Source organism: Triturus cristatus, chromosome 1_2, assembly GCF_964204655.1.
Source record: "Triturus cristatus chromosome 1_2, aTriCri1.1, whole genome shotgun sequence".
Lineage (NCBI taxonomy): Eukaryota > Metazoa > Chordata > Amphibia > Caudata > Salamandridae > Triturus > Triturus cristatus.
This window is the reverse complement of record NC_140580.1, coordinates 734340734-734355915: the sequence shown is the minus strand read 5'-3', so window position 1 is coordinate 734355915 and position 15182 is coordinate 734340734. Positions and strand designations below refer to the sequence as shown.

At 44.6% G+C, this 15182-nt stretch overlaps 1 protein-coding gene across 1 annotated transcript in view; it reads left to right on the top strand.

Annotated features, from left to right (window-relative positions):
- The first annotated feature begins 329 nt into the window (after positions 1 to 329).
- Positions 330 to 15182, top strand: part of LOC146867919 (protein-arginine deiminase type-2-like) — a 692226-nt gene continuing 677373 nt past the window's right edge. The window contains exon 1 of the mRNA XM_085608647.1: positions 330 to 829. Within this exon, the coding sequence (XP_085464773.1) occupies positions 735 to 829 (95 nt within the window). The 5' untranslated portion in view covers positions 330 to 734. The remainder of the gene's footprint in view (positions 830 to 15182) is intronic.

Sequence of the window (15182 nt, the reverse complement as noted above, 5' to 3'; positions counted from 1 at the left end):
TTTCCTAGACCGTGGAGTAGCCACTGTTGGTGTGAAGTATGATCAGAAGGTACACTGTATTTCACTGCACGTCAGAGGTGCCAGTATCTACTTTGAGGTATCCTGCCTTCCACATTTCATCTACCTGTCACACAGGCTTTTGTGTTCACATTCCATTCTTCAACTTATCTTTCATCAATTTGTGAACTTGTTGGCACTTTAAACACTTGACCGGGGGGTATTTTTAGGCGAGGGGGCGGGAAATCAAACTGGACAGAGGATTCACCCATTGATGTAGCAGGTGGGCGGGTCCGGTGGCCGACAGAAGGACACTTTTGAGAGCGCGTGTCGACCGAGTCTGCAGTGTCACCTGCAGCTAGAGAAGGATCAGGCAACGTGTCTGGGAGCAGCGGGAAGGATAGAGGGACACCAAGTAACAAGCGGCGCGCAGGACAGACCGTTAGGGAGACGGAAGAGCTAGGACAGAGCAAAATCCGACGACTGCAGGACACCGAGCGGCGCGAGGACAGAACAGGAGCGACTGGCGCTCAAGAGGACAAGGGTGGGGAGGAGCGCGCGCAGGACAGTCTGTGGGGCAAAGGTGCACGAGAGCACACCGTTAGTCAGTCAACGAGGCGCGAGAGCAGGTCAGCGCGAGGGAAGCGGGGCTGTGAAAGGGTTATTGAGTGAGACAGTGGTCAAGGCGCGTGAAGGTGTGAAGCGCCATCCAGCTTTAAAGAGAAGCGGAAAACAGGATGGCGGCCCGGACAAGAACCCTTCGGCTGGAGCGCGGGGAGCGAGTGCAGGCGGTGTGCGTCCTGGGGACTCGTATCACCATAGACATCAACGGGTGAGTGACCGCCCACGTGTGTGGGACCTTCTTCGCAGAAAGTGGCATCCGCAAAATTACACATCCTCCAATACAGGACCGACCTCCCGTATATCATTATCTTGGAGAATAGCGTATGTGAAGTGGACCCCAAAAGCAGCGAAGATGAAGCTCACAGCAGTCACCTGGTAGACTGGGAGTCTGGGACCTCAAAATTATAGTAGGCGGACTGGCGAAAATTCTGGAAGGTCCAGGGGAAATACTACGGTAGAAAGACGGGACGTTTTATTTGCTCTTTATTTGCGTTACTTAGAGAGAAAAAACGTTCCGGAATAACCCATTATCATGAAAGAAGAAGAGTTACTTATATATATATATGAAATAGAAAGACGAGCGAACCTTCTGTTTCTCCTAACAGAGGACTATGTTAAGAACTCAGCACGAGAATAACCTAGGACCCACTGCAGATTAGAGGGGCGCTAGAGAGACGAGTTCCCAAATCAAGAAAACTTCCTGCAAAGGAGGGGGATCCCAGAAGAGAAAACGAATAGTGAAAAGGAGAAATTAACTCAGGGGGTTGGTCTAGTTGGATAGGTCATGGTCCAGAAGCAGGAGAGCTACACAGAGAGTAAATCACCTGAAGGTCAAACACAGTGCACACTTAGAAACTCAAAAGAAACACCCAGATAGATAAGCGACAATCTGCAAGATAGGGGAGCTCGGCTAGATAGCTCCACGTAGAAAGTGCCCACCCCACACACACATAGGTAGTCATGTTAAAGATGTTGAGGATAGCAACGTGAAACAGTAAGCTACACAGAATGTGACTCAAACTGCTCCCCAGAAAGGAAGGAGCTTCAACAGAAAAACAGAGAACTCAACAAAGAATCTGCATAAAAGGGAGAGAGATAATATGTTTATGAATACACTGCACCAGCAGAGAGGCAGCAGAATCCACAACAAGACATTCAACGCCTCATCCAAGAGAACTCTTGAATAAACAAGCAAGGGGGTATCAAAAAGAAATGCAAAATGTGTAGCAAAAAGGTTCTATGCAAATCCAAGAACCTTGGCGCATTTTAGGTAGGCTTTAGGGATTGTAAAGGCATCACATTCACATAGTAAGTAAACTGTCATGAGGTTCTTCTTAGATTCATGCAGCTGTAACTGAAGAGGCAAGCTTAAATAAACTCGTAAATGATGCTAAATTTGACCTGCGCTGTTTGCCAGTCGGCTACTTGAAAATAATACAGTTGTTCCCTGCGGGAGGTTGTAGCTATCTACTCATGTTTTAGAATAGTTTAAAATTACTGTTGTATTCTGATGCCTCTTGCGTCCTATGTGGTCTTTATCTTACCCTCTCAAATGCATCGTATTCAATTAGCTGCCTTTTTGACACTTCTGATATCACGATTTTGAAATTTGATTTGCTAGGTGATTTGTTAAACGATCTAGTGATGGAAATATTTAAAATGTTATCTCAGTTATATTTGCTTACACCGAAGGGACATGTTAGGCTTAAATGCTGATGTACCTGGCCTCTTGTGTACATCTTCCATTGGTCAAATAAAATAACTTTTTACTAGAACATATTAAGTTCTTTGAAATGTTCAATCAATGTAACATATCAAGTTGCAATCAATATTTTTTGCGTTCCACTCCTGCTAAAATCTGCTGGACACTGCAGTATTTGAGCTGAGTGAGGAGCGACACAGGACAGGATGTGTTACAGAAACTGTTTTCCTCAGTTACAGCCCTAGTAAAGGTGTCAGAGTCAGTGTTCAGATATTTTCAAAATCCTCTGAAGTGATATTGGGAAGGCCCCTGAGAGGAAGATGCAGCTTTTTTGCAAATGTGTTGATCCATGAAAAGTAGACAAGAATTTAGATTTAAGGTTCTTTGAGATGTCCAAAATCATGGTAATTACGTGTGTAAGAAAAGAACCCCAAAATAATTAGTTGGTGCACCATTCTTTGTAGAAATGGGCATGCACGTAATTGGTTTGTCCTATAGATTAAGAATAATTTTCAACAGAAAACAGCAGCGACACCAAAAGCAATAAATGTATCCAGGGCTGGCTCTCATTTCATAGAGGTATTAAATGCATATGTGATTAAATCTAAAGATAAAACCATGAGAAAAACAAGTTTTAAAATAGAATAATCAAATACTGACAGGACCAGTATTTGGATAAGTATATGATGAGGACGGAGATTAGTAGTAGTGATAATGGCACATGGATGTCGCGTTGGTGCATTTCCCAAGATTTCATCGTGCTTCACGTCACAAGATGGTGGTGAGAGTCAAAGATGTGCTGTATAGCTTAGAGAGGAGTATGGCTATTTATTTTTTTATTAAAACCTCTACACCCATTCATTGAGTCTTTTTTGTAGTATAGTGCCTTATTGAGCTAAATACCCCGTTGGATTTCTTTTGTACACTGTCAGTGCAAAATAATCACGATATTAAATTTAACAATCGTGACAGACGTAGTGTGAAGAAAGTAAGGGATTGTGGGATGTTACTGAGACGTCTGAACTGGATATGTTGCAAATTAAAGCATGTGACTTGGAAATAGAATTCCAAGAGTAGAGGTCGTGGTAAGAAGTTGTTGGGTGGTAGTAGTGAGATTTACTCACTACCTTTCTGGTGAAAGCATGCTTGATAGGTGGCTGAGGGGCATCAGTTGAAGCAAAAGTAGAGTTAGGTTGAAAAAGCATGGAGTGCTCTTCCTTGGGGCACCAATACACTTACAATTTTAAGACTAAGAAACGTTCATTCAAAGGCGTCACACCGTGTCATTGGTGAGGAAACTTAATATAATGGACCAGATAATTCTGTGTTTCTTGCGTTCCAATTGTTCTTTGTTCATTTTGCTTTAGGTTATTAATGTAATGCAGACTGAATATGGAACTGTTTGCAGCTATTGAAAATGAACTTATTACAAGAGTATGGAATAGATATGACAGTAGAATTGTCTACATAAATTGGGAAGGCTGATCAAATTTGTTTTTGTTGGGGGATAGATTGGTAAAACTTTATTTTGGCCTGGGCGCTGCTGTTGTAGGGTGAAGGGTGGCGAAGCCCTAGGCATGGTGGGCTACAGAAGATGACTCGACAATGTAGGCTTACTCAGTAGGTTGGTCCAGAGGTCAGCAATAAGTAGGTTGAATGGTCTGAATAAAGCAGCCAGGGGCCTTTGAGAACAATAGGAGATTGGGCAAGCTGAGTCAAAGGGCGAGCCGATTCTAGAGTCTTAGAAGTTTATGGTGTATCCTGAAAAAGCAAACATCTGGCTATTTGATGTGACCTCTGTTGGATTTTGATCATTGCTCTAGCTTGGCTGTCAATTGTGCTTGTTCAGTCTGAGATGGAGACTTTCCCAACAGTAGACTGTTTCTTTTGTGACAACGTCTTATAAGTGCACCCAACCAGTATTGAATAGGAGGTGATCTGGGCTTCGAGATATTTTACTTCAAGGATGCGTGTATGACGGTCATATCTCTGCTTGCATTAGAAGGGCTATTGCATGTAACACTGTGTATAAAGAGCATAATAGTGGGTCCAGTATTTCTGTAATAGTGGGTTGTTCACATTTATGTGTAGTCCACATTGACGCGTAGATTGATGAGAACTTGGATGCACCCTGACAGTTGAATGCATGGAGCTCCAGTCTGACCTCATGTAAAAGGCTGAGCTGCTACCCTCTCCTCTGAAATGGTTGGGCAGCTTGGTTCTTGAATTAGATGAAAGTTTCATTAAAGAATCTGTTGCGCTTGCTGCACGATGTTAAAGGAGGTGTAAAGCCTTTTATGCACATGGCGTTTATTTCCACAGAAACAGCCAATTGACTGTCATCATTTATTTTGAAGGTCAGTAATTCAGTTTTATAATTTGTAGGGAGAGAGGACTTGGGCAAACAAAGCAATCTGTGGATCATAATATTATCTTGCCTCCCAACCACTTTTGTGGTTAATGAAGTGAAATGTTTTTTTCGTGGAAGTTGGTAAAACATGTCTGTGCTGTATTTCGTGATTCAAATGAGTGAACTTCTGCTGAAGCTGCAGTGTGTAATTCCCTATCCATAGATGATCCAAAAGACTTTGAAGATATCCTAAAAAATTATGTTAAATTGTGTTTACTCATGAAGTTCGTCTTTCTTGCTTAGGTCGTCAAGGTGTAAAGTTATAGACATGCTGAGAGGCATGAATACGGTGTATTCGAGGCAGATAAAAATTGAATAATTTTTCAGTTTCCTACATTAACATATATTTTAATTTTGAGAAATCACTTTATATAGGTATGTGCCAGTAGTCAGTCAAGTGCATTTTGTGATCTTGGAGAAATTATTCCAGCTTTGCATTTCATACTTTATAGCCACATGTAGTCCTGGTTTCTACGCTAATGCACATACATGCCCTCAGCTGGTAATCCGTTTGTGGAAATGGTTTGGTGGTAACCTACGCAGGGGTGGTGCCACTTCGTACTGTGCTTGTAAATTGCACCGGAGGGATACACCTCTTTTTATATAAATGTAAATTATGTATCTATATCCTAGCTTCCAGCCCAGAAAATCCAACATGCATCCTCTCAATAAGAATCAGATGCTCGAAGCTGGCCGAGTGCCATATTCTGAAAGTCTATTATCAAGGCCGTGACACAGAAGAGTAAATGTATACAGGATAGTCAGGTACTCCATGAAGTCAAGTACACTAACCTATCTGTTGTACACATACATAACCATAGTGTACAGCAATTCCAAATGGGCCTAGTAAGGGAGCAACCTTTCCCCCCTTGTCCATCGTAGGCAGTAACAACTGTTCCCTTCCTGATATTCTAGCGCTCAGAAGTGGCTTACACCTACTCTACTCAATCATCGATAACATGGTACCTCTGTCATGTGTAGTAGGTGTGAGGTCAGTCCCCCCCATGATTCTGTCTGGTTCAAACATGTGACAGGCTACTCTTTAATGCCCTCTTTGGAAGATATGTAGAGTTTGATAATGACTGAAAGCAGATGCCCGTAGGAAGGTCCTTTTTCTTTATGGCACCCTGAAACCTACCTGGTGCCCTGAAGCTTCCCCACTAGTTTGGTCAGCATTAGTGTTATTTCACTATGCATCGCTCACTTACTGCCTGTGCAAGGAATTGACGGGTCTAGTAACTCCTTTATGGATCACCGCACCGCTTGAAGGATGACTGCATGAAATGGAGATCCTCCGGTAATCAGGTTGCTAGCAGCTTGATGAGACCTATCCATGCTAACTAGCTCTCGGGGCACTTTGGTTCACTTTCTTCCTTTTGTGGAGGATCTGGTCTTACAAGTCCCTCTACATAGGATGTTATCCATGCCAGCACAGGTCTTCTCTCTTCAGAGACAAGCTTTCTACTCCTACAGTCTGTAAAATATAACACACTCATACTTCCTTGCATATATGGACTGATATTCAGACATCAGCAGTTCGCTGTCACATCCAGAAAGCCGTTCCATTGCCATTGGTTTTAGGATTCTTCCTTCCTAGATGAGATCTAAAAAAATATTGCTTTTCTCATGGCTCGCAAAGGTGGCTAACCTTTTGATTAGCTATCACTATATCTGGTGCGGTCACATAGCTTCAACTATGCTCACCTCAACATATCTGAAGGGAATGCAGGACTATACCGTTTTATTCCTTCAAGTGCACCTTCCATAGGCAGGTATGAAAACATGTTTGCACGTTCTTCACTCTGCATTCCAAATGTTATCTTCATTCAGTTCATATTATCCTCATGTTCTCAATTTCAGCATTTAGCAGCTATTGTGGGAGTGTTAGTGACTCCTTTGCAGAGATCTGTCTGTAACCTGAAGGGCACAGGTTCAAATCCCAGCAAGGGGTGATTCAACCTTTGACCGTGAAACAGTGAGGACCAACTGTTTCAGTATTGGTAACAGGAAATTAGATAGTAAATGTGTAAGGCAAATTATTGTTATGCATTTGTCTCATCTATAATCCCATCCTTTTGATGTGGGCAAAAGAGCCAAGGTGTGCTTCTTCCTAATTTGTAAGCAAGGGCTTTTAAAAATTAGGAAATCGCAATAAACGTGCAATTAATACACACCACGTGTGTCCTTTGACATTGTCCTTTTCAAGTTGGTGTAGGAGAAGAGGAGGAAGTGGTAGAAAATTGGGCAACATCAATAAAATCGTTACAAGCATTTCTAGGGATTAGAGAATGAAACGTGGGTCTGGGGATAGTAAAAAACAGAAAGGTGAGGGAGATGCGCTGGCTTCTGTCCAGGCGTTTGCAGCATCTTGAAGGCTGGCTGTAGGAGGAGCCACAGATGCGGCGTTTTCAGCAGAAGGGTCGCGTTTTGGAATCTGTTTCCCAACATGTGAAGATGCTGGTCTGAAATAGTTTGCTGCATTCCTTCCCCGCTCAGAGTTGATGCTGAAGACAAATGATGGGCTGCGCAGTTCAGAGCCCCACTGTCAACGGTATTCACGAGTCTAAAATAGGAAAGTGTAAGGTAAGGTGAAGCATGACAGCGTCCCTGCTGATAATACTTTTACACACACATTTTGGTGCAAATACTCGTATTACATTGCAACTGCTCTCTTTGCTGTTTCCTTACCGTTTCTGACAGCTTCTTTCTCGTTCTTGCTGGCGCCCAGCCATCCATGTAGCAATAAACCACTCAGATTTCATAAGCCAAATCTCTTTAACCGCATTCCCTGCGCAAGTGGAGATGTTAAAAGCTTCGACAAAGAGATTTTTTGTAAGGGGTGCACATAGTTCTGCTTATAAACCGAGACATAAAGCTTTGTTTTCGGATTAAAAACAAAGCCCAGCCATTCATAACTTGACAGCGTTTTAAAATGCTATACACCTGCTAAATTATTTGCTGTGCATTAGCGTAAAAATATTTTTATGATAGTTATTACATTTTGCTAGAGTACACTGTAACGCTGTATTGAGTGACATTTATTAAAATCATTAATTTCTTTTTGTGTTCAAGTCATTTTAATTACATTTTCAAGAAATAAACAAATAAATAATTGTAAACACAATAGTGATGGTAAACATAATGGTGGGATGATAACCAGAAACGAAAAAGAGAGTACTGACAAATCATAAGAAATACAAAGTAATAGAAAACAACAAGTTACTCAAGTGCCTTTCCACGGTGAACGCAGTGAAGCTGCAGCGACATACAGGTGGACAGCCAAACATAGTTATCATACGGCTAGTACTAAAAATACTATACAGTACAAGTGTATCAAGAAAATGCAGATTTCATAGATGTAAAGGTGGAAAATACAATACAGTATATGAGTAACACCGCAAATATAGCATTTTATAAGTATTACATTGTGGGGAATTGAGTCTGTGTTCACGGAGGGTCATATGAGAAGGAGAAGGCGTCAAGCGACTTCCACAAATTCCTGTGTAATTTACGCCAAGGAGAGGCGTGGAGTGCAACGTTGTCTGCTCCTCTAAGGAAGGATAACCATTCTTGCCACATTCTAAATGAGACTTCTTTGGAGTTTTTCCACTTATTCAGAAGAATTTTACAGGCTAATGTGAGCATTCGATCTAATAAGTATCGATCATTCACATCTGTGATTTTAGGGTCCAAAGCACCTAGTAGGATATAGGAAAATTCCCTTGGGGGGGACTATATTGAAGGTGTTGCCTATACATTTGTAAATCTTATCCCAAAATGTTTGTAGGATAGGCCAATGGAAGAGCATGTGTGCAAGGTTACCAACGTGAGATTTGCAGTTCCAGCATGTGGGGCTCTCACTAAGATTGAGTTTAAAGATCCTCTCAGGGGTCCAGTATGTCCTATTTATTAACATTACTTTGGTTTGCGATAATATTGGAGAGATTTTGTTTGAGACGGGTGTGATATGTATCTTCTCCCAATCGAATGGGATATTGCTAGAGTTAGCTTCGGATTCCCCATTTTTTTTCACATTTCATGTGAGATTTGCGAGGCTTAGGAGATAGGAGTTTATATATTTTAGAGACGGTGTGTCCTGACTTTAGTAGCTGTAGCATCTTTGAGAGTATCGACGGGTCAGAAGGTTTAATAGAGTGCATCGTGAGGAGAGATTTTAGCTTTAGAAATTTATAAAAATCTATTGAGTTTAGTCCGTGCCGGGACTGTAGCACGGAAAAATGGAAGGAGAAGGTGCCCATAAAAAGGTCTTTGACTAGATTTATGCCGTTTTTAGAACAGTTTTCCCAATGGAGCATCCCTCCATCAACTTTTAGGTTCGGGTTGTGCCAGAGAGAGGACAAGTTGGATTTGTTAATTTTTAATGTGGATAAGTGTTAAAACGTAAGACATAATACCTTGAAGGTATTGCCACATGTAAGCCAAGAGCCATACACCTTTTTGGTATGCACTTCATGAATGGACAAAAATATTATAATTTAAGTAACCCATAATGAAATAAATCATATATGAAAACAGTTTGTTTTTGTACAGTACATGCTCGGTACTGAATTACTTGCCTCTACATATTGCAAACACAAATTAATCTAGTGAAGAAGTTAGGATTTGAATTAATGTTACACAGTCTCAAACACCACAACCTGTCTCTGGGGTGGTAGGACGGACCGATATCTCTCCATAGTTATATTTCAAGAGTTTCATTAGGACACTGTTCAATAAAGCTAAAATACAGCAATAAATCAGCCTGACAACATATACCAGTGGCCCCATTAGGAGCAGAGCAGCCAGCCACCTGCCCACTGGCAGTTTCTAGCCCAAAAAGGTGACTTATACCTCCGCTGTTATTGTTAGGAATACACAAACACAATTTAAGCCCATCTATCCAAGCACCTCAGGGTCCCTAATGCACAAATGATTTGTGTCTGACACATTTTCTACGTTGACATCCATCCTCCATTTTGGAACTGCTGCTCTGTTCACTTCCACCTACTGACTCCTCACTTTCTAAGCCTGAAGTTTTGCAGAGCCATGGAATGCAGGTGAGCAGCACTTAGTGTTTGACAACATGGATATAGAACCTGGACCACCATCCCAGTTTGCTTAGAAGGAAGAGACAAAGCATGAATCTCATCACTGCGGCCATTCAATCATAAGAAACTTTGGAGTCGATAACATTATTTTCATTCAGTTTCTTAAATTAAAAGTGATATTGGCAGCACCACAAAATCTGAATCATTCACACAACAAAAACATCCCTCACCCTCTCTAACGAACCCCTGTAACACTTCCCACGTTACTCCTTAAAATCTTTTACAGTCAACAGTAAATTGCAAATGATGATTACCGGAATATTCCTGCCTTAGTTCCTATGCTTTGCTCCTGTAAAGAGTCCGATTAATACTAAGGGGGAAAAGCGTTTTTCAATACTCATTTAGGGCCTCATGTAGGTAGCTAAATACCGGTCGGTAACGGCCGAAATTCGGTAAATATGCCGTTACCGACCGGTATTTAGTCAAGTGAGATGTAGGAGGCCAAAAACCAGTTTTCGGTAAATATGAAGCGGTAAATACCGATTCATAATTACCGATTTCTAAAATACCGATTCATATTTACCGAATACATATTTACCGAATCGGTAAATATGAAGTGGTAAATATGAATCGGTAAATATGAAGTGGTAAATATGAAGTGCTAAAACTGAAGAAGACATGTAGGTAAATTCGGTAATTAAGAAATCCATGAAATTCGGTAATTAAGAGTCGGTAATTAACACTGAGTGAAAGCAGGTGGTAAGCATCAACAGAGCATATAAGCAATCCCAAAATGCAACAGCGTGGACAACATGGCCGCTCTGTATGTCATTGCAAGGCGCCTACGTCTACAGGCAGCAGGTCTGAGGATATGGAGACGGGAGGAACGCATCTACAGACAGCGCATCACACTCTTCCAACCGACTGATGCAGAGATACATGAAAGGTACAGGCTACACCCCCAAACCATCATGGACCTGATAAGGGACCTGCACCCACTCCTGGACCAGCCAACAAGAAGGGCGCATGCCATACCACCACATGTGCAGGTGCTCTGCAGCCTACATCTACTGGCATCTGGCAGTTACCAGGGGGTGATAGCTGCGGTGGGCGGTGTATCCCAGAGTTGCCTGTCCCGTTTCTTCAGGAAGTTCCTGGATGCCATGATGCAGAGAATGCACCACTACATCAGCTTCCCAAACACACAGGCTGAACTGCAGAAAACTAAAACTGACTTCTATCACATGGCACAGTTACCCCATGTCATTGGCTGTATTGATGGCACACACATCCCAATCTGCCCACCAGCTACCACTGAGCACATCTACAGGAACAGAAAGTCCACCCACTCCATCAATGTGCAGGTAATCTGTGATGCAGGGAACATCATCACTGATATTGTAGCGAAGTTTCCTGGGAGCACCCACGACTCCTACATCTTCCAGAACAGTGGGATCTACACACGACTGCTTGCCGGAGAATTTGGAGAGGGATACCTGCTAGGTAAGTAACAGTGACGCCCCATGAAACCTGCAAATCAGAGTGTATAGAGGCATGTGACTGATGGTTCCCTTTTACTCACCTAGGCGACAGTGCATATGCCTGCCGGTCATTCATCCTCACTCCCTACCTACACCCATCAACCCAGAGTGAGAGACGATATAACGTGGCACATAAATCTACACGCAATGTGGTGGAGCGCACGTTTGGACTACTGAAAAGCAGGTTCCGCTGCCTCCACAAGAGCGGAGGCGCACGCCAGTACACACCCATCAACTGCTGCAAGATCATTGCCACTTGTGCAATGCTGCACAACCTTGCCACGAAGAGAGGTACAGAGGTGGAACTAACAGATTTTGAGGACAACGAGAATGAGTCAGGCCAGCCAGAGGCCAACGCAGCTGGAGTGCCAACTGCAATAGATGGGAGAGAGAGACGGGCAGAGATCACATGCAACTATTTCTGAGTAAGTAAGGGGACACAGCCAGTTGTGGTATGTCATGACGTAGTTTTAATGCGGCACTACGCCATTACAACAAGATCAAGCCAATCTGGCAACATTGCATATTTACAAGGGGTAAGTCCAGGGTTACGTCACCCATTAGGAATTGGCTACGCAGGGCTGCATCAATGTTTGCGCACACGCGCTGCAGTGTGGGATGGCACGGATTGAGCATCCTCACTACTGCCAACCCCGAGCCGCCTGCTGCTCCTGCGTGTATCTGGGACGGGGGGTGTGATGCTGCTCCTGCTGCTGGAGTCGATGCTCTCCGCAGCATCCCCTGCAGCAGTTGTGGCCGCCTGACTTGTTAATAGCACCTCAAGTGCACTTGTGACCTGCACCATCCCCCGAGACACGTCGCTGCAGCAGTGTGTCAGGCCCTCCTGCGTCGACACAGAGTGCCGGCAGAGTAGAGAAGTGGCAGTTGCCAGACGGTTGAGTGCCCTGGTGGTATTGTCCCTCCTCTGCCGTTCCCGGCGCCGTGCATCTATGTCAGCATCTAATTTGCTGCACAACAGCTGGATTGACTGGGACATGTCCCGAATGCCCGCTACCATTTCACCCATCCCCACTGCCATTGTGCTGATGTTCTTGTCCATGTTGACAAAAGTTGATTTCATGCCCCGTATATGCCTCTGGACTGACATGACTGCCTTTGTTTGCAGGCGCTGTTGTTTTAACATGCTGCCCTCGAGCCCCAAGAAGACCCCATGGCTGTCAATGTTTGCTGGTGGACTCTGCACACGCGACCTGCGGCGCCGTCTTGCACCCGTCTGTTCTACCTGTGAGGTGTAGGGCACAGTGACATGGCTCCCATCCTGGGGCATAGTAATTTGCTCCGGGCCCCTGCTGTCGTCAGACGAGGTGTCTAAGGCTCGCAGCCTGGCGGCAGCACGCCTCTTCGATCTCACACATGCAGGCGGTGATGTGGCCGGTGACTCAAACATGAGTGGCGATGCTGGCTCTGGGTGAGGTGATGCTGGCTCTGGTTGAGGTGAGGCTGGCTCTGGTTGAGGTGAGGCTGGCTCTGGTTGAGGTGAGGCTGGCTCTGGTAGAGGTGAGGCTGCCTGTGTTGGTGGTGCGGCTGCCTGTGGCACTGCTCCCTGGGCTGAACTTGTGCTGGCCAGAGCTGATCTGTGTGGCGGTGTGCCCTCTCTCCTGCAGCATGTCCTGTCCTGCGCGATGTCACATCTGTGGACAGAAATGCAACATCAGCTCAGTGTACCTGAAGGGCTGCATTGCAAGCATCACAATAAAATCATGCTACACTCTCACATTGTCCTCTGCCTGCTTGTGGCTAATGTGTGTACCATGCCTTGTTGTCCTGTGCTATTTACTTCATGGTTGGGGGTTCCCTGACTACATCTCCCAGAATGCATTGCCTGTCTGCACTAACACATGGACTGGAGTAGGATACTCATTTCACAATGGGGGATGTGGGATAGGGGTAGGGGGGGCTACATTGCTGTGCATTCGTCTTACCTTGTTGGGTGGCGGCTCTGGCAGAGCTGTCGGCATCCCCAAGGCCCACGACGCTCTCTTGCTCGATTGTGGCCTCCACCAGCTCCTCCAGTTCGGTGAGGGCAGGTGCCCTGTTGGTTCCACCTCCAGTCTCGCTGGCCTCCTTCTGGATTTCCCCCATCTTCCTCTTGGTTACAATCCTCAGGTCATACCAGCGCTTTTTGAGTACCTCTATGTCCCTGTGGGTCACTCCCACAGCATTGACCTGCGCCTGGATACCCAGCCAAATATTGCGCTTTTCTGCCTCCGGCACTTGCAGGGACTGCCTCCCAAACAGCTTCTGGTGCTGCTTCACCACCTCCTCCACCAGCACCTGGAGTTCCTTGGGGCTGAATTTCATCTTCCTCCTCCTTTCCCCTCCATCTCTCACTGTCCTCTGCGTCGACATGATGATTTTGTGCTGCACAAACAGGCACTGGCTCCCTGCCTCTCCTCTGCACTCCAAGCCTCTCCAGAGTCTGTTAATTGTGTGCACCTGCCTGGGTGTGGCCACTTCCTGGTTGGGTGGGGTGTGGTTGCACAGGATTGGGTGTTTCATCCAGTCATGTGATTTTTTTCCCCCGATTCGGTAAATACCGATTCTGTATTTACCGATTCGGTAAATGACACTTCGGTATTTACCGATTCGGTAAATACCACCTCGGTATTTACCGATTCGGTAAATTCCGATTCTTCAATACCGAATGTTACCGATTCGGTAAATATTACCGAATTATTACCTACATATAACTTACCGATTCTTAAATACCGATTCGGTACGGTTCGGTATTTAAGAATCGGTAATTTTTATTTACCTACATGAGGCCCTATGTGTGGTAAGATGTTTTTAACAGCATTTACACGCAACAGAGGGGTTAAGGTTTCCCGCCCTTAGGTTACTTATAGCATTGTGAAAACCCTTTGTGTGAGAAGGTGGCCTGATATATGCTGTCCACTAGTTCTGGTGGGCACCTTGTATCAGTGCAAACAACCCCTTATGGTGATAGGTTAAAGACAACCTTTATTGAAAGCTCTCCTAGTGGTAGCTATGGAGAGCAGCCTTCAGGCTAAGTCTTGAAGGAATGTAAAGTAGCTTGTTTTACCAGTCTATAATCTCTTGAATGATCAAATGAAAAGACAACCACACCAGGTATATATTCAAAATATATGTATTTAAGATATAACACACCCCTCTAGTCTTTTTATGAGACTGGAGTTCAAAGTACTTAGTTTACAAGATAGCAATCATCAGTAATAGCACAAATACACGTTTGGGCCCTAGGGGCGTACCAAACCATATACCAAAAAAGTGGTATAAGAACCACGACTGGAATAGACACTAGGCCTATAGCCTGTAGAATCGCTGGGACCCCAAGGAACCACCCAAGGTAGTGACACAGGGGACCCACGGGGACTGTATGCAGTGTGTAGTTATCTTCTATGGGCAATGCCGCGGTTGGAGATTTAAAGATTAGGGATACTTCTAATCGAGTCAGGACCAAACCCTTTTGGACTTAAGAAGCACCCACGAGAGCACCGGAGTACTCGAATTACCTCACCCAGGGAAGCCGGGTGCATAGGTGTCTTTTGGTGTCGGGTCGCGTCGCCGATTTCAATGGGAGCCTGCAAAGAACTGCTGCTACCGTGAAGAGGAGAAGTGTCCAAAGAGATACAAGCCCCGATCTAGGATGGAAGGAACCTGAAAGCAGAGGGGACAGAGTCTGGGTCACTTGCCAGTGACCGAGGGCAGGATGGGCCAATGCCCACAGATGTCGGGGGCTTCAGGTGAGTTGATGGGTGTCTTGACTCTTCAGCCACGAGGTCCCGGGGGCGTCGACGAAGTCTACGAGCCGGATTCGAGCTGTCCCACGAACTGTCAAGCCATGTCTTCCCTGGACC